The 19,253-nt window shown below is 43.7% G+C and overlaps 1 protein-coding gene across 2 annotated transcripts in view; it reads left to right on the top strand.

The window, feature by feature from the left end:
* The window catches only part of LOC136363736 (kinesin heavy chain), a 72,713-nt gene extending 54,283 nt beyond the window's left edge, over positions 1-18,430 (top strand). The window contains exons 14-26 of one of the 2 annotated variants that reach the window (XM_066323191.1): positions 2,159-2,365; positions 3,169-3,315; positions 5,512-5,700; positions 6,262-6,379; positions 6,939-7,015; positions 8,013-8,122; positions 8,911-9,012; positions 9,591-9,651; positions 10,005-10,076; positions 10,593-10,697; positions 13,425-13,641; positions 14,610-14,723; positions 17,440-18,430. In XM_066323191.1, the coding sequence (XP_066179288.1) occupies positions 2,159-2,365; positions 3,169-3,315; positions 5,512-5,700; positions 6,262-6,379; positions 6,939-7,015; positions 8,013-8,122; positions 8,911-9,012; positions 9,591-9,651; positions 10,005-10,076; positions 10,593-10,697; positions 13,425-13,641; positions 14,610-14,716 (1,512 nt within the window). In that variant the 3' untranslated portion in view covers positions 14,717-14,723; positions 17,440-18,430. The remainder of the gene's footprint in view (positions 1-2,158; positions 2,366-3,168; positions 3,316-5,511; positions 5,701-6,261; positions 6,380-6,938; positions 7,016-8,012; positions 8,123-8,910; positions 9,013-9,590; positions 9,652-10,004; positions 10,077-10,592; positions 10,698-13,424; positions 13,642-14,609; positions 14,724-17,439) is intronic. The other variant, XM_066323192.1, reaches the window with a different exon arrangement.
* The last annotated feature ends 823 nt before the right edge of the window (positions 18,431-19,253 follow it).

The raw sequence follows: 19,253 nt of genomic DNA on the forward strand, positions 1-19,253 counted from the left end.
TCCATCCCCACCTGGGACAGATCCATGAAGTGCTGCAGATCTGGGTCTTTTCCCTTTATTTACAGATTTTCTTTTTTTTTGTTTTTGGTGGCTTTTTGCTCTATTTTTTCCACACTGTATCAGCCAGAACTGCCTCTCCCTGTTTATGCTGTAGGTGATGCAGAAGCCCTGGTTGAAGCCGCGCTGATGTTCACACAGCGAATTTCTTAAGTAAATGCAAATAATAGTTCCATCTGTGTTTAGCAGGGAGATAATTTGAAGCTATTTTGTTGTTTAAATATTTACATGCCATCTGGCTCTGGCAATGCAATGGCTTTTTCCATAACGTGAGTGCACTTCTGAGGCTGCAGCATTAGCAGGGAGATAAATTTCCCTTTTTCCCTTTACATCTGAATCCTCTCTGTGCCTCTCTGGGCACGTGCCAGCCTCCAGAGCTTCCCTGCCTGCTTTGCTGTTTTCCACCAGCCAAAAAAATTTAAAAAAAAGCCATTTCATTTTCCACTCTGAGCTTCAAAGAAAAAAAAAGAAAAAAAGAAAAAAAAAAGCCATTTCTTCTGGGATATTCTGCTTTTTGGGTGGTCTGGGGTTTTTTTTTGGTTTTTTTTTTTTTTTTCTGGGGATCTCAGCTGCTTGGTGGGCAGATCAGGAGAAACTCACCCAAAACACTTCAGCAGGGAAGGTTTTATTCCAATATTATACCAATCCTAAATCCATTTCTCAGAGAGGAGTGAATTCAGTGAGTGAGTGTCCAGCCTTTGCTGTCAGGATGAGCATGGAGCCCTCTCACATCTCCTGCCCTGGTTTTATCTGCTGTAATTCCCTCTTGGATGTTTTTTATGCCATGTCAAGCCCTGGTTTTGGTATTATTCCTGACCGTGCAGTATTAGCAGTAAATGTTAGGTGTCACTTTTATTTATTTTCACATCATCCCTCGGTGCAGGGCTGGGCTTGTGCTGAGGACACCACAGCTGAATTTTCAAGCTTTTCCCATCCCACTGAGCATTGGTTCGAGGGACAGGACTAAGGCAGCGACCTCCCACAATCACTGAAACCTCAAAGTCACTGAAAGAAGAAATTTAATAAGTTTTCCAGCTTGGAAACACTCACTAGAGAGTGTGAGTGTGTGTGAGAAGTCAGTGTTTTCTTTTGAGATGATCTGTCCTCGGCATCATCCTTCAGATGATAACTGGGAATAATCGTCTTAGGTTTGCTTATCGAAATATTTCTGTAAAAGCCACCAGCTCTTTGAGGCCGCCTCAGAGAGTCTTTTTCCCTCAGCTCAAAGCCCTGAGCCTCTGCTCAAACGTTTCACTTGGTGGCATTTTTTTAGGGCCGAGCTGCAGCGCTGGATTGAGGGCACAAAACGTCTTTGGAGCCCTGACGCTGTTTAAAATCAGTTTCTCTGCCTCACTCTTGGGTCATAATAGGATTTGGTGAAGATTTTTCTTGTTGTTGAAATCCAGAGCTTTTTTTTTTTTTTTTTTTCTTTTTGTGCTTCCTTCAAATGCTTTGTGCTAAAACTGGTGATGGTTTCAGGATTTCTCCCCTCCTGCACACACGATTTGTGCTCACTCTTTTTTCCCCTCTTTGCCTGTTTTTCTCCTTTTCAATATTATCTTTTGAAGGAGTTTTTGGGTCACTTAGTGTTACTGTAGACACACAGAATGACACAGTATCAAGTTTTCAGAAGACTCATTTATTATAGCCCCATGCTCTCTTTTATACAGTTTTTACAAACCTCATGGACAACTTTAATTGGTTAATTCTTGTTAATTATTCTATTGGTTAGTAAAAGATATTTTACTTGTCCATCAAATCTATCTGTTCTCTGATTGTTAAAATATTTACATGCCATCTGTAAACACATTTTCTTTACTGATTCTCATGGGACAAACCCCTTGCTGTTATTACAGCTGCACTTCTTTTTCACCCTCCGAATAGATTGTTGCGTCAAAGGAACTTTTGTGTCAAAAGTGCACAAAAGAGCACAAAAGGAATGAGAAGTTCTCCATTCTCCAACCAGCTTTATGTGGGAACTTGCAAATTGCTTGTCAGCTTATGGCAAATTGCAGATTCCCTGTTAGCTGCACTTAGAAGAAATGAGAGGCCAGCTGTGGCTCTATCCACACCTTAGTGCTGCTGTGGTGTTTCCTTCCAGCTTTTGGCCTCCACGAGGAGGGATTATGAGAAGATCCAGGAGGAGCTGACCCGGCTCCAGATCGAGAACGAGGCAGCCAAGGACGAGGTGAAGGAGGTGCTCCAAGCCCTGGAAGAGCTGGCTGTCAACTATGACCAGAAATCCCAGGAAGTGGAGGACAAAACCAGGACCAACGAGCAGCTGGCGGACGAGCTGGCACAGAAAAGTGTAAGAGGCACTTGTTGGTGCTGTTGGTTCTCTCCTTGCTCCCTTAACCTTCCCAAAAACCTCCCTAAACCATCCCAAATTCCCTGCCTTAATTAATGAAATGAAGGGAATTCAGAAGCTGCTCCGTGGAAGTTGGTGGCAGATTGTGGCTCTTTGCAGCAAGGGAGGGGATGTGAGAAGTGGCCATCCTGTGTTTTGGATATTTAAAACCTGTATTTTGCCAAGAAAGCTGTGAAAATCTGCCTCCTGCAAATGGCAGCAGTTTGTGGTTTTCTGGACTCTGTGCTGTGGGATTTTACAGGGAGCCAAGGGATCTCAAGGAAGGAATTGGGGGAAAAAAAAAAATTAATCGGCTTTTTCAGCTGATGTGTCCTGATCTTGAGGAAAGAAAGGAAAATCAAGATTGGTTTAGTAGCTTAAAGCATCTTTTTTCCTTTAATTCATTGCACCAACTTAAGGAGCTGTTGTTAACATATCTGTTTCATTAAAGACTTTGTTATCTCCCCCAGTAAAACAGATTACCACGAAATCCATTGGAAAAAAATTGAATTTTCTATCCCTCCCTACCTATTTCTCTGCGATTAACCTCCTTTGATGTATTATGCAAATCAGACTCTTAGCGGATTTGCCACATTTAATAGATCCAAAGTAGCCTTTGGTGGCAAGTGAGTTGTGAAAGTGGATTATGCCAAGGTGGAACTGGATGTGTCACTACGTTGTGCCAGCAGGCACGAGGAAAATACCCCGTGGAAACTGCCCAGCCTGCAGAGGGGAGGGTAATTCTTGTTTTTAAACCTTTCCAGAGTGCCCTGACAGCCACCCAGAGGGAGCTGGGCCAGCTGCAGGAGCTCAGCAACCACCAGAAGAAGAGAGCCACAGAAATCCTGAACCTGCTGCTGAAGGATCTGGGGGAGATCGGGGGAATCATCGGCACCAACGACGTGAAAACCGTGCGTGGGCTTTGTGCTTCTGTCCCCCAGCTCCTCCCGCAGGGAAAACACTCCAGCAAATCTGGGAATCCCACAGGGCTTTGGCTTGGAAGGGGATTAAACCTCTTCTGGTTCTAAATCCCCTGCCAGGGACAGGGACACCTCCAAGTGTCCCAGGGTGATCCAAGCCCCAATGTCCAACCTGGCCTTGGATATTCCAGGGATTCAGGGGCAGCCACAAATCTGGGGATTCCAGCCCAGGCAGGAATTCCCAATTCCCAATGTCCCAGGCAGCCCTGCCCTCTGGCAGTGGGATCCATTCCCTGTGTCCTGTCCCTCCAGCCCTTGTCCCCAGTCCCTCTGCAGCTCTCCTGGAGCCCCTTCAGGCCCTGCCAGGGGCTCTGAGCTCTGCCTGGAGCCTTCCCTTCTCTGGGGGAACATTCCCAGCTCTCCCAGCCTGGCTGCAGCCCTGGGAGCATCAGGAGGTGGGGGAGATGTGGATCCAGCAGTGCTTCTCCCAGGACATTCTGTGTAAATCCCGGCTGAGCACACAGGAGGACACGTACAGGGCTCTTTGTCTGGCTGGAAGAGGCTCCCTGTCTGGGCTCACAGTTATTCCCTGCCCAGTTTTTGGGGGCAGAGCCCATCTGGGAGTGACTGAACTGATCAATGGGGGCTCTGAATTCCCCCAAAACAATGCACAGGTAGCCCAACTCCTTCTTTAGCTGGCACGACTCAGAATTCCCAGAATATGAACATTTTGGCTTCTGAGGTGGCCAAGTTTTGATCTGAAGTTTGGTGCAAGTTTTGGTCAGCCCTGTCTTGACGTTTGCCTTTCTGTGGCTCTTGGGATTTTGGGGATACAGGAGAGGAGGTGGCCGCTCACTTTGTCACACTTGTAGAAGAACAAAAAGCTGGTTTCAGAGAAAATATCTGTATGGTCACTGCGAAATGGCAGCAATGGGAACTTTCCATGGCCTGCAAAATCTCCTTGGCGGTGTTGATGTCCATTTAAAACCACAGGGAAAATAGTGGTTAAAACTAAGTTCATGTTTGAGATGTATGAAAATTCCCTTCAACACATTCCTGTTAATTTTAGTTCACTTTTTGTTGCTGTCCTGCCAAGGCTCTCTCGGGTCAGGAGGAGCTGCAGCCTGTCCTGCTGCAGAGGACACAATCCCTGCTGTCCCTGTGCTGCTGCGGATTCCTCCAGCCTTTGGAGATGTCACAGCAGCCTCTGGTGGCCGGAGGAGCAGGGACTGGCAGGGGAGATCTTTGCAAATGGAGGCAGAGGCAGTCTGGGACAAGTTTTTTGTGGGAACTGAGATGCCAGCACTTCAGGGAACAGCTGTCAGTGAAAATAAGGCCAGACTGAGGAGAATAGTTTCAAATTTGTTGGCAATCAGCATCTTCTCCAAATGTGTCTAATCTCAGAGCAGACTGAAAATTTTGGAAGAAGCCTCATTTTTCAGGATTTTTGGGAGAAGGAGCAGCACATATTCCCTTCTCCTTGGCAGTTCTGGGAAAAAAAAAGGGGAAGCTGATGAAGCTGAGGTGTGGTTTTGCTCAGGGAGAACCTGCACAGCTCCTCAGTGGAATCTCCTGAGCTGGAGTTCCACAGGATCATGGATCCAGCTCCTGGCCCTGCACAGACACCCCAAAACCCCACCTTGGGCATCCCTGGGAGTGTTGTCCAAAAACTCCTGGAGCTCTTGGGATTGTCACCATTCCCTGGGGAGCCTGGGCAGTGCCCAGCACACTCTGGGGGAAGAACCTTTCCCTGAAATCCAGCCTAAGACCTGGATGTGATATCCCTATATCATATCCCTTCACACAAATGTGAAATGTTTGAAATTCCCAAAAATAACATGCACTAGATAAATAAGAACAGAACATTCAAGATAAAGAAAAATAAAATACACAAGATAAATACAAATAAAATGCACAAGATAAAAGGACAAATCAACCCAAAACTTCTAAAGGAGGATGTCTCCTTAATATAATAAGCACTCTTTGCTTTGTGAAAAGGTCCCAATTCTGATTTTTTTTTTTTGAGTTTAAAGTTTTCAGCAATAATTCATACTTTTCTCCAACCTCTCTTTCTGAATGACCCCTGGCCTGTAAGCCCACCCCAAATCCCAGAACAATCCTCCAGCGGGGCTCCCAGAGCAGGAGGAGCTCTGGGGCAATCCCCGTGTGCAATCCCCGTGTGTTCAGCTGGCAGATGTGAACGGGGTGATCGAGGAGGAGTTCACCATGGCCAGGCTCTACATCAGCAAGATGAAGTCGGAGGTGAAGTCGCTGGTGAACCGGAGCAAGCAGCTGGAGAGCGCCCAGATGGACTCCAACAGGAAGATGAACGCCAGCGAGAGGGAGCTGGCGGCCTGCCAGCTCCTCATCTCCCAGGTGGGTCTGCTCCTGCCTTCCCCCAGCCTTTGCTGCCCTTCCCGACCCCGGAGGAATGAACCTTGTTAGGTGAGGTGTGAAAATCCAGGCAGCATTAATTTCTCATCCTCGGGTTAAGGGTGTTTTTAATTTCGTTTTGAGCGTTTTCGTTACACACTTCGCTGTTTTCTGTCGACAACAAACTTCTTGTTCGAAGTTTGAGCTTCAGCTTCTTCTCCAAGAGCTTCTTGAGCTTCTGCAGGTTGAAGATCCCAAAGCTGCCACCTCGAGGCTGGTGCCCAGCTGCTTTTGCAAAGCTGCTGCTGTTGGTTTAACACCAAGTTTAACACCATTCCAGGGATATTTTGGGATTACTGCCTGAATTCCAAATTGGCCTGCTCAGTGTGACCTCCAAAAGCACAGCCTGCTTTGACCTCTCAGCTCCTTCCCAGACATTCTGCTGTGAATTCTCGGAGTCGTCACCTCTGGATGTGGAAATCCTTTCCCTTTTCCCTCCTTTACTGTGGGACAGTTTTCCCTGAATCCCTCCTCCCGCCTCACTGCTGTTCCTTGCCTTTAAAGCACGAGGCAAAGATCAAATCCCTGACAGACTACATGCAGAACATGGAGCAGAAGAGGAGGCAGCTGGAGGAGTCCCAGGACTCCCTCAACGAGGAGCTGGCCAAGTTACGTGCTCAAGGTACAACTCTGGGTCTGGTGCTCATTTCTGTCTCAGAAGACTCAATTTGTCCCTTAATGATGTGAAAAATTATAAAACCCCCCCACACAGATCCTTTAGCTAACAGCACCGATCAATCTGGCTAAATATTCTGTAAAAATCTGGGATTTAATGAGGATTTATCTAAATTTCAGTTGAACCTCTGCAAAATCCCTGCCCCATCCCAAACAGATGTGCACAAGTTCACTTCATTTTCCCAGCTGACGTAATTTTCGAGGTTTTCTTGGTTTTCCCCTTCCAATTTAATGTGGAAAATGTGTCGGTATCAAAAGAAGTTCTCGTAGCTTTGCTGAATTCCTGGGTTACATAAATTTTTAACCTTGCACCCTTAAAATCATTCTGGATTTCTGCACAAGGGAATTTCCCTCACTAAGGTGGGGACAAGACTTTTTTTACTTTTTTATTTTTTTTATTATTTCCTGCACTGTTAGAACAGAATCCTTATAGCATCTCCTGGAATAAATTAAATTTATTTTAAAATATGGATTTTAAAATTAAAACTGTCTCCACCTCTAAACAGAAAAAATGCACGAAGTCAGCTTCAAGGACAAGGAGAAGGAGCACCTGACACGACTCCAGGATGCAGAGGAGATGAAGGTACAGTTTGGCACAGTGGAAAATTTTGAGGGAATTTCATGGTGGGATTGTTCACTGGGGTGGAATTTTGTCTTCCTGTTCACATGGCCCAAAAATTACATTGATTCACCTCTGTGTTAGACTAATGTTTTGCTGCTGGAGCTCTGCTGAAAGTCAATTTGCTCAGTGGTGAATGAGGTTGCTGGGGTTAATGTGATTTAGCTACTTATAAATCTGATTTTAAAAGAGGCCACTTCCCCAAAGTTTGGCTGGAATTCTGATTATCTCCTGGAAATAATAATAAAATACATAAACCTGCTTTCTGGTACTTTTCCTTTGGAATGCCAAGAAAGGTTTGCAGTCATGAGTTGTTCCGACGGGGTTGCAAATTGCAGACAAGGAAAAACACAGTTTTAAAAGGATAGTGATAGAGGCTTGCCAGCTGCAGAACTTTTCCCTCCATTTATTAAAAATTTAAGTGATTAAAGCAGTTGTAAAGTTATTAAAGCAGTTGTGATTTAAGTGGTTGTAGCTTACAGCTCCAAGAAAGAAAATAATGTCTTTTGTTAGTAATCTAAATAGATAAATCGAGTTTTTCATGCTGCTCGAGGTGTATTTACTCCTAGAATTTAAATTTAAATAACAATTTCGGTAGCAGGGCTGTGGATAAAGTATTCTCAAGAGGTTTGGGGTTTTATTTCTGTCACAGGTAGAGCTGTACAAGCATTTCCTGGGTGAATAAATAGGAGGAATAAGATTGGTGTAAAATCAGTGTCATTCGTGGCCAATGGGTTTTCACGTGCCACTTTTTGCCAGAAAATGAGTTAAAATTATTCCACATCTGTTGCTAAAATGGGAATTAAACACTTGGATGAGCAGGCAGAGAGTTTTGTGATTCCAGAAGGAAAGGGCAGGCAGATCCCTGAGTGGATTTGGTGGTTTTCCCTCAGACCCAGGGGTTGCTGAGAGGGAGCTGTGTGTCCCTGGGTGGTTCTGATTCCACCTCTGGTGTTTGCAGAAGGCTCTGGAGCAGCAGATGGAGACCCACAGGGAAGCCCACCAAAAGCAGCTGTCCAGGCTGAGGGACGAAATCGAAGAGAAGCAGAAGATCATCGATGAAATCAGGGAGTGAGTTCACCCTTCTCCATCCCTCCTTCCATCCTGCCGTGCTTTGGGGTTGGTTTTGTGAGGTTTGATTGATGTTTCTTTGCCGGTTCTGTCCTTACACGCAGCAGCCAAGCCTGTAATTATTTTACAGGGTGGATTACAGGGCCTAATTCTTTATTGGGGAGCTTTAACAAGACCATAAAATTATGGAGTTTATTAAAAAAAAACCAACCAGGGTAACGTTACACCTGCAGGTCAGTAGGTGAGAGGAGCTTGCAGGAGAGCAGGTTTTTAAAGGATCATGGAATTATTTGGATTGAAAATGTCTTTAAGGTCATCGAGTTCAGCCACCACCGAACCCAAGAAGATTTTGGGATTGTCTCACAGCAGCCAGTCCTTCTGAGAGTCTGGGTGACTCCAACAGCTCCCATTTTCACACATTTTTGTGTTTGTTTTTTTTTTTTTTCTCACACACCAACCTGTTACGTTTTGCTCCTGTATTCTTCTTTTTCCAAAATCTAGGCAATCTTCTATCCTATTTACTGTGTGGCCAAAGATTAACTGTAGGGAAATGATGAAGCAAGGCTGAAAGATGCCAATAACAATTTGTGTCCAATTGCTCTCCAATATTTTAAAATTATGTCCTTCACGTTCTTTGTGCTTCATTTCTTCTAGATTTTTTTCAGCAGAGAGTTACAGCTTTGCTTTTTCTCTGCCCAATCCTATTATTTTTTTTTCATGGAAATTCACTCTCCTTTTCTCCTGGAGTTCAGGCTGAGCTGTGTTGACTTTTCCTTTCCCATTTCCAGCATGAACCAGAAGCTGCAGCTGGAACAGGAGAAGCTCAGTGCTGATTATGATAAATTAAAAATTGAAGACCAGGAAAGAGAAATGAAGCTGGAAAAGCTCATGTAAGTGCAGAGTTTCCTCACTTGGTACCCCTGAGCCTCTCCATGTGTCCATGGAAAATGTGCTGGAGAGAGGGATTTGTGTTGGAATAATCACATTTCAGTAGCAAATCCAGCAGGAACTACTAATAAATAATTACCAATTATTGTTTATTTTTGTATCACACGCTTTTCAATAGCGGCTTTGATAACTGCCAAGGAGAGTTTATTGGAGCTCTGATTTTATAAAATATCCCAGCAAGTGTTAAAATCTCTCATTCCTTAATGAGAATCCAGCATGATTTTAAGAATGAAAGAAGTTGGGGATTTTTGGTGGGGTTTTGTTGTTTTTTTGGGAGTTTTAAATCAGATGTCTGAGTGGAATCCTTTCTTAGAAATGAGAGAGAAAAATCCCATGTGTGGACACAAAGATGGAGGTGGTGACTCAGCCCTTCCACGTGATAAAATTGGATATTTGGGGCAATCAAAAGCATAATTAGAGATGTACAATTTGCTGCCACCTGCAGATGTGCCGCTCCAGGTTGGTTGATTCTCCTCTGTTAGTTCTGATTGATTTGTGTTCCATGTTGTGATCTTCCCAGACTCCTTAATGATAAAAGAGAACAAGCAAGAGAAGACCTTAAAGGGCTGGAGGAAACAGTGGTAGGTCTTGATTACACTTTAAATACATTTTATTTCCCCCTCTGTCTGTATTCCCTGGTGATATATATGGTAATTTTTCAGCAAACAGCTTTGAACTACCTAAATTAAAATTTAAAAAAGGATTTTTTACCAATTTTGGGGAAATTGTTCTCTTCAGCGTGGTTTTGGGGCTGGATGGGATTTATTTTGTGGCATTCAGAGTGGGCCAATGTGATTCCTAGAGAGAGAATCCAGAATTCTTTTCTCCTGTTACCAACTCAAATCCGAGGAGAACTTTTATACCAAAGCATCTACTATGCCCTAGTAATTTGTGCTTTCTTTTTTTAATTATTGTTTTGTTATTTTTATTCCAGGCAAGGGAGCTTCAGACTCTTCACAATCTGCGCAAACTGTTTGTCCAGGATCTTACCACCCGTGTTAAAAAAGTAAAACTCTGCTCTTTTAGACCCAGATCTTCCTCTTCTTTTTTTTTTTTTTGCAGAATTCTTGTGATTTGCTGGAAGCCTTTAGTGCATGCATTTACAAAATGGGATAATGTCTTTTTTAGTAGCAGTGAGAAACAAGATTAAAATTGTTCTGATGTTTATCAGCTTTTATTTGGTCCTAACTTGATAAGGAAAATGTTGGTGGTTGAGGCAAATGAACTTATCCAGTGCACTTCAGCTACAAAATTCTCAAAGATGACTAGCTTCAGAAATTATTTAGTATTACCTGATTTTCCTATTCAGGATTCCCCCATAATTGTTCACTAAAAGTAATTTGGCTTTTTGTGTGAGGGGAAATGTGACTCCTAAGTATCAAACAGAGAGTTAAAACTATTTCTCTTAAATTTGGGGCTCTGTAAGACTTTTCTGCCTTTGGGGAGCTCAAGTTTGCCAAAGAGCTGAGCTGCCCCTTGAGTCTGTGCCTGGCTTTGCTGAGGGCTGCAGTTTTGTGTGCAGAGTGTTGAGCTGGACAGTGATGATGGAGGTGGAAGCGCGGCGCAGAAGCAGAAGATTTCCTTTCTTGAGAACAACCTGGAACAACTTACAAAAGTTCACAAACAGGTAAAGGCTCCCTCTCCCTGATTTCCTTCCATCCCCTCCTCTCTCTCCCTCCCTCCAAAAATGCATTTTTATTTTTTTTTAATATTTACAAGGGTGATTTGGGAAGGTAACCTGTGCTGTCTGAGTAAAAGGTACCCACTAAACTCCTTGGCATTAGGAGTTAGAGCTGCTCTTCCCACTCTCTGTACTTCTAGGAATGTGGTAAATAAGGATTTAGTTTTTTTCCCGTGAAAATAGACCCGTTTTGGCATTAGGAAATACATAAAAATAGCATTTTTCTGGATGGGTTGTGCATCCCCAATTTGACTCCTCTGAAGCTGCTCAGAGGCACCTTGGAGGTGACCGGGGTGGCTTCAGCCAGCAGAATTTTCAAGGAAAACAGTGGAATTGGGGTTTTCTGTGCAGCTGAAGGGCTGGTGCCTCCCTGGGGTGCTGAGGTTGGTCATTTCTGGGTTTCTCCATTTCTGTGTCCTCCCTCCTTCATGGGATTCCAGTTTCATACAATCCCAGATTTGGAATTAAAGCCCATCCAGTCCCATGGGCAGAGACACCTTCCACTATCCCAGGCTGCTCCAAGCCCTGTCCAGCCTGACTTTGGACACTTCCAGGCATCCAGGGGCAGCCACAACTTCTCCATCTCCTCAGATTTTAGGGAGAAATTCTTCCCTGTGCCTCCCCACCCCTACAGGGAAGAATTTCTCCCTAAAATCACCCCTGTTGGAGCTGTGTCCCACTGTTCAGGCACACCACACAAAACACGAAAGCTGTTTTGATTTCTTTTTTGAGCAGTGATATGACACTGTGCACTGCACTCTCCTGAAGCTGTATTAGTGACCCACACTCCCAGATTCGCTTGAATTATTCCTGTGGAAGTGCCAAAAGAGCAGGAAATGCTGGACTGTGATAGGTGTCTGCTAAGGTTTGGGGGTTTGAGATTCCCAGGGAACAGATGGTTTAAAGACCTACTTTCTAAATGTGGAAACTGGGACATGTTCAAAGTGGTTTTTCTTTTACCATTTTGCCTTTTTTTTTTTTTTTTTGCACTCGTTTCATGCATCTGCTGGGTTTCAAGTATGGATTTTTATAGCTCTCATTAGCGTGTATTTACTCAAAATCAACTTGGAATTCACATCTCGTAGGAAACTTAGAGAGAAAAGTGACATTGGACTTGATACTGGATTTTGTGTCCTAAACTACTTCCCACAACAAGGGTTCTGCGCTTGCAGAAAAAGCACATTGTGACAATGTTTTTTTAGCTTGTTTGTGTTTTTCTCCGGCACTAAGCCTGGCCCAGCAGGTTTCAAACACTCTGGTTGTTAAACAACGTGTGAATGTCAGGACATGCTGTTGCTTTGCTGTATTATTAATGTGGTTGTTAATCGGCTTTTCACTCCAGAAAAGCAAGAGTCACTCCTTTGGAGTAGATTCCTGTTGACTTCCAGCAGTGGTGTAAGCTGTTCAGCAGAAACTGCACTGGATTTTCTGCCCATTTGCATGAGTTTTGTGTTTATTAAAAATCAATCCTCTCTTGGCTGTTGCTGCGTGGGAAATCAGATGTGATTTATATAATTGATAGACCTTGCTCAGGTTCATATTAAACTAAGTGCATGAATTCAGAGTTGCCTATAATCATTATATTAATAGTTACAGGCCTGAAAGTGATTTCTTAGTGAAGTTCCCAGTTTTCCCACATGGCTGAGTAGGGAACACAGGTGAACACATCAGAACCACTGGAAGTGATGAATTTGGGGTGATCCCCGGTGCTGTCTGTAAGATATATTCAAGCATTATTATTTTAAAATCAGGAGGTTGATCAAGGACTTGCAAAATCCTGGAGATCTCTGTGTTCTGAGGAAATGTAGAGTTTGTGCTGCAGTTTTTGAAGTGTAGAGAAGCAAATCTGGCTGTCAGGTGGCAGGGTTGGTCCTGAGGAGTCCTCATCTTTCAGGACCAGCTCTGTGGCATCTTGTAGAATGGGATAAACTATTTTTCTTTGATCTTTCTGGACAATTTAAATGAATATCACTCCTCAGCCAGAAAAGTGAATTTTGTGCGTAAAACTGAGCTGGGACAATGCACAGGGTGGGATTGTTGGAGTGCCCTGTGTGGTGTAAGGAGCTGGATTTTATCCTTTGTGGGTCCATTCCAGCTCGGGGCATTCTAAATTTCTCTTTAACCCAGGATTTTTACATTCATTTCTGGAATAAACCTGTTTAATTTTAATATACAAGGTGTGGAGAGCAACTGATGGAGTTCTCTCCCTCCTTGTGAGGTGACTTCTGCCATTTCTCTGAGGAAGATTTTTGCCACTTTCTTTTGACCTTGTGGGTCTGTCCCTGCTCAGGACATTTTATATTTCTCTTTGAATTAAGATTTTTGCATTAATTTCTGGAAGAAACCTGTTTAATTTTAGTACCTGTTATATGGAGAGCAGGGTGGCATTTCCTCCCTCCTTGTGAGGCAACTTCTCCCGCCATTTCTCTGAGGAAGATTTTTACCACTCTCTTCTGGCCTTGTGAGCCTGACTCAGCTCAGGACATTCTAAATTTCTCTTCAAACTAAGATTTTTATATCAATTTCTGGAAGAACCCTGTTTAATTTTAGTACCTGTTATATGGAGAGAACAGTGGCGTTTCCTCCTTGTGCGGCGATTTCCCACCATTTCTCTGAGGAGCTTTTCACCACTCTCTTCTGACCTCCTTTCCTTCTGAACCCCCTTCCCCGCAGCTGGTACGTGATAATGCAGATCTTCGTTGCGAGCTTCCTAAGCTGGAGAAACGCCTTCGAGCTACGGCAGAGAGAGTTAAGGCCCTGGAGAGTGCACTGAAGGAGGCCAAGGAGAACGCCATGCGCGACCGCAAGCGCTACCAGCAGGAGGTGGATCGCATTAAGGAGGCCGTGAGAGCCAAAAACATGGCCCGGAGAGCACACTCCGCCCAAATTGGTGAGGACATGGAGCTAAAGGGGCTGCCCACGTGCTCCGGGCTCGGGCTGGATGCTGAGGGTTGAGTGTAAAATGTAGGGACTGTTTCTCCTCTGCTGCACAGGAATCTTCAAAGGCCTCGCTTTTTTTTTTTTTTTTTTTTTTTTTTTCCCGTGGAATCTGCCCCACCTCGGGTTTAAAGAGGCTCTGCTGTTCCATTGGGTAAATAAAGGGCATAATGGGTCTTGTGTGCCCTTCTAGTGACCTGAAAACTTGTCTCCTTAAATTAGTCGCTCGCTTTCTTCCTCCTCCTCCCCCCACACACTCTCTCTCTCTGCTTTTATTCTTTTCTTGTCTTTCTGGACCTTTTCCCTTTCTCTTTTTTTTTCTCCTAATGACTCCTCTATGTGATTTAATTCCCAAAAAGTCTTCCTTTGTAAATTCAGACATTGATATATCTCCGAGGCACAGTGTAATGGGTGCACACCACAGAGGAACGGGGCAATTCCTGGAATGGTTTGTGGGGATTGCTGAAGGAGGGTGGTTTAGATGGAGATGACAATATTGGGATATTCAATCCTGAGGGAGAATCACGCACACAAAGTGTCACCTCCTGGATGCTTCTCTTGTAGGCAGCCATCCAAGCTTTGTCTTGGCATCTTCTGGAATGGTGTAAATGGGACATAAAAAGTGCCTCACCGCCCCACCAAGTCACTTCCCTCTGTTGTTAGACAGTCCATAATCTTTGCAGATTCAGTGCATGGGAAGGTGGAAGGGCTCTGCCAGCAGGAAAAAGGATCTGCCAGCAGGAAAACGGGTGTATTTGTTGTTGGCCAAGGCAGGGAGTGCTGTGTTCCGCACAGCTGGATTAGAAACCACGCTGCCCTGAGCTGGGAAACAACGAGGTTTCTCTTGGAGGAGAGGGGGAGGTGGAAAGCTAAAACGTGAAAGCCAAAATGTCTTGTTTGTTCCCTCTTTTCCCCCTGCAGCCAAGCCCATCCGCCCTGGTCACTACCCAGCGTCTTCTCCGACGGCCGTCCACGCCATCCGAGGGGGAGGGATGTCCAACTCCAGCTACTACCACAACACCAAATAAACGAGAGGTAAGGCCAGAGTAACTCGCTCAGCCTCTTCTCACACTGATCACTCAGTCCACTTACATCTCATCTTGCTTTTAGGAGACCCACAGCAAGGTTTTTTTTTTTCTATTGTTAGTAGTTGTTTGCTGATAGTTACAGTACTCGTTAATTGAGTGCCTTAATTGAGGAGAGGTTTTATTTTAATGACTTAGCACTTCAAAAGTTTTTTAAGAATTGCTGTGGTAAATCTGGACTGAAATGCACACGTAGAGGTATGAAACTCATGTAGTAAAAGTAGAGTTCCAGAGGTTCCTTCTGCCAGTATCATCTGCTTTCTGTCCCATGGATGTGTTTCCATGTTGGGATATTCCAGCCTGGGATAGAGGTGGAGCAGCTGTCAGTGGCAGCAAGAGACAGCTCCAAATTTGAGTGTAACAATTTGGCACACTTTGCACTCCTAGCTCTCCTCATAAAAACAAAACAAAACAAAAACACCTAAATATTTTACTTTAATTTCCAGACCTTGAGGGTTTCTCCTAAGCAAAAGATGAGCAGCATGTTCCCAGGAGATTGTTCCATGGACTCCACCCTCCCATTTCTTTCTTTAAATGCTCATTATTGGCGAGATTTTATATCTGCAGTATTTTAGATGATCACTTTATGCCACAGACATGCCAAGAGCCTGATGGCAGCGAGTGGCTGTGAAAAGCAGCCTGGGGACAGAAAACTTGCCCCCTCCAAGTCTGGCTTTTTGCCCTCCTTGAGGATTAATTCTGTCTCACGACTCTCTTCATGGTCTGTGGTCTCCTCGAGGCATTCCTGGGTGTTTTGAGCATTTTTTTGGGAATGTTTCATGTCAGGCTTGCATGCCAAGCATCCATCACGCCACACTCAAGCTGTTATTGTGCTGGGGGATTGTTCCTGCTCATTGTGTTTGCCACGAGCTTCCAGCAACAAATATTTCCCCTGTTGATAAATTAGGGCAAGGCTTTGCTGAGTGGTTATGTCCATTCTGGTCTGAAATTGGCTTTTCCACCTCAGGAGTCAGGTGCCTCTGTCCATCTGCTTCATTGCATTCCCACCTCTGTGACCTGGCAAAGAGTGGGATACAGAGAGCCCTTGTCAAAGATTTCTAAACATTTCTTGGGACAGCTACTCTGAGGGGAAGAAAAGCTGCCACCTGCCTCAAATAAATGCACCTTTAATTTACCAGCTGCAGGAAAAAGAAGAGTCAGACTCAAACAGGCCACACATGTCAAATGAAAAACGTTAGATTAATAAAAAGTTATTAATAAAATAACCACACTTGAAAGGAGTTGGGTTTGTAATAACAAGACAGGACTGTGGAAGTCAAGAAAAAGCAATCAGGTGGCATAAAATGCCAGATATTTCAGATGCTGAGGTTTAGATTTGAGGGCTTTGGAAATGAGCAGGTTCAGGCCACGTTGCAGAGGAGCACCAGGGGAAATGAGGCTGGAGGAAAAGAAGATGGAAGATCTCGGGAGAAACTGGATAAAGTTACAGACTTGGGGGTTTCTGGAAAAAAAATAGGAAAAATCTGAAAACTGAATGGCAGCCTTACAGGTTGGAATGAAACCATTTCAACAGAGTGCTCTAGATTTGTTGCTCACACCCAGAAGTAAGTGTGGGAGGTGTAGTCCAAGGAGGCTGGAAAATGATTGGAGAAGGTCAATTTTCCTCAGTTTTGGTCCTTTGGTTAAGAGTTTGGTTGGTAAATTCCAACTATTTGGCTGCCAAAATTGGGAATATATGAGTAATCTGAATTCTGAGCTTGGATTGAAGCCCAGGGGTCCAAGTAAGGGTGTTAGTAAAGGTGCTGCCAGCGCAGGGAAAACTTCATCCAGATTATTTCCTGATTATTGGTGAGACATTCCTGTGCTCTGCAGAAAGTGCTTTGGAATGGTGCAGCTCTACCCAGCTGGAATTAGAACAAAACTTTCTTTTATAGTCATTTAACAGCAGAGAAGTAAAAATTGAGGTTCCTATTTCAGCATTTGCTGAGGAGAGATTTATCTTGTGTTCATTCATTATTCACCATAAAGATAATACACGCTTAGTGCTGTTAGACTGGTCAGAGTTATGATTGATTAACCCAGCAGATGGAAGAGGAAAAACCGTGGGTTTTAATAAAATGTGCTTGTCTAATGTGCATATATAACATTATAAAGTATATTTTTATAATATTGTCATATTATATAAAAATATTTTAGATATTTCTGTAAATGCTTTTTATATGTGTATATATATATCAGGAAAAGATCTCTGTTGGGAGACAGAACAGAAGGATTGCTTTGAATTTGTATTTTTTCATCCTTCTGATTTATAATTTTCAAACTCTGCTGCTGTTACTTTCCCCCCTTATTGCATGAGATCAACACACACCAGCTCTTGTGCACACCCAATGAGCCGGGAGAAAAAAATCCCATTAAAGGAACAGAAAATTAAAGGTGAGGCAAAAAAAAAAAAAAGTTAGACCTTTCGATGGTGTTTGGGTGAGACATAATTCCAGGCTACAGGTGGCAGAGAGTGAATTCCATCAGAATTGGCTCGCTTTGTGAGACCCAAATAATTTTTTTTAATGTGACGTTCCATCATTTTTTTAACGTGACCGCGGATTCGTCTCACTGGGCGCTGCCCATCCCATGTGAGTGCTCTTCTTTCTAATCCCCCCAAACCCGCTGATTTTCCTTCCCTTTCTCTCTCTCTCTCTCTCTGGCAGGTCAGTTCCACTTTAGCATGTTAAGGACTGTCATTAAGTCACATTAGGTATTTTTTTTTTGCCCCTCTCCGAGCCGCTCCACGTCCCGCCCCGCTCCAGGTACTCCGAGCTTCGTAGGATCTCCACGTGTACAGAAGTGTCCAGCTCAGCTCCTCCAGATCCTCCTACAACGTCTGGAACATTCCCACCTCAGGCAAAGGATGACAGGGAGTCTGCCACTCCGAATTCCACGAGCCCTTGGCGCTGCTTAGGTTGGGGCTTCTCCACTCAGAGTGATGCTTTTTTTTTTTTGGGTTTTTTTGGGGTTTTTTTTTTCCGAGTCCTTCGTTGGCATCGGTAATTCCCGACTTCTGGCATCAAGGAATTAATTATTCAATGACCAAGTGCCATCAAAGGCAGGTGATTGTGCTCCGTCATGACTGATTTCCTGTATAATATACATATTATTTTATATTTTGAGGGGATGAAAATGTGCTGCTATGTGGTTTAATTTTACTGCTTAACATTTTCGGAAGGAAATTTCCCCAAAGAACCATTTGTAATATCCTGATTTAAAAAAAAAGAAAAAAAAAATCTTTGGACTGTATAAAATAACCTTTATTGCAGTACCTGGTAAAGAACAAACGGGATGCAGAGAAATCTGTTAGTATAGACCTAGGATTTGAAGTTTGGTAGTTCCATGAATTCATCTGTGTGACCTGTTTTAAAATTAAGCTCCTATTTCCTTGTAGTTCTCCCTACAGTGGTGGGTTTTCCTGGAGTGGGATGGCTTAGCCACGTGTTTTGTAAGAGTTGTTCCCTAGGAATTTAATGAAGGAGTTCAGAATGCTGTGGAAACCTTGCCTTGGAAAATCCGACAAGCATCTCCCCCCCTCCCCCTTTTCCCCAGACAAGCCCCGATCTGTTCACACCGGAATTCAGATCCCGGAGGGAACAGTCCCCTACCAGAACAAAGGAAAATAAAATCCTCCAAACCCTTCCTTCAAAAAAAAAAAAAAAAAAATCCAAAAGGAGATGAGAGTTGTACACTCGAGCTGTCCTTTGCAGACCAAATTTGGGATTTTTTTTTTATTATTATTATTATTATTTTTTCTGGGAAGTGAGGAGCACATTGCCAGGGAAAGGGAATGTCTCTCTAAGCCACTACATCCACTCATCCTATGGAAGGTCCGCTCGTGCTCCAGAGGGAAGGAAAAGCCTCCCTTGGATCTCTCAGGCAGCAAATTTCCATCTTCCCAGCAAGGGGGCACTGGAATTGCTCTGGGAAGGTTCTGCAGGGCAGGCTGAAGGTGCTGCTCCTCCTCCTCCTCCCTCCACATCTCCTGGGGGAGGTGGGACTCCAGGAAACCGGGATTCCAGGAAGGCTCCGGGAAGCTGCAATTCCAGGAAGGCTCCGGCCAAGCGTAGCCCTCTGGTCTTCTTTTGCAGACGTTTGCTCTTCTTTAATTTGAGATTGATTGGGATTTTTTTATTTTTCTTTTTTAAATTTCTGAATGTGTAGGTGTAGAACCCTTCAGTTCCGTAGAGCGTTTTGGAAGATTGTGAGTTGACTTTAGATATTTTTTTTACTACTGAAATTAGGGTGTTATAAAGTAAGTTGAACTTAATTTAACTGGTTTTGTTTTTTTGTTGTTTTTTTTTTTTTTAATGTTGCACTATTTTGGGGGAGCGTTTTGCTAAACATATTTAATGAAGTTGCAGATTTGCATGTATTTAATTTATTTTGTATTTTCCAAAGTTTTATATTTTCTTTCGTTACGTGCATGTGCACTGCCAGAAGAATGAACTGTGAACTTGCCATATGCAATCTTTAA

This window comes from Sylvia atricapilla, chromosome 7 (genome assembly GCF_009819655.1).
Source record: "Sylvia atricapilla isolate bSylAtr1 chromosome 7, bSylAtr1.pri, whole genome shotgun sequence".
Taxonomy (NCBI): Eukaryota; Metazoa; Chordata; class Aves; order Passeriformes; family Sylviidae; genus Sylvia; species Sylvia atricapilla.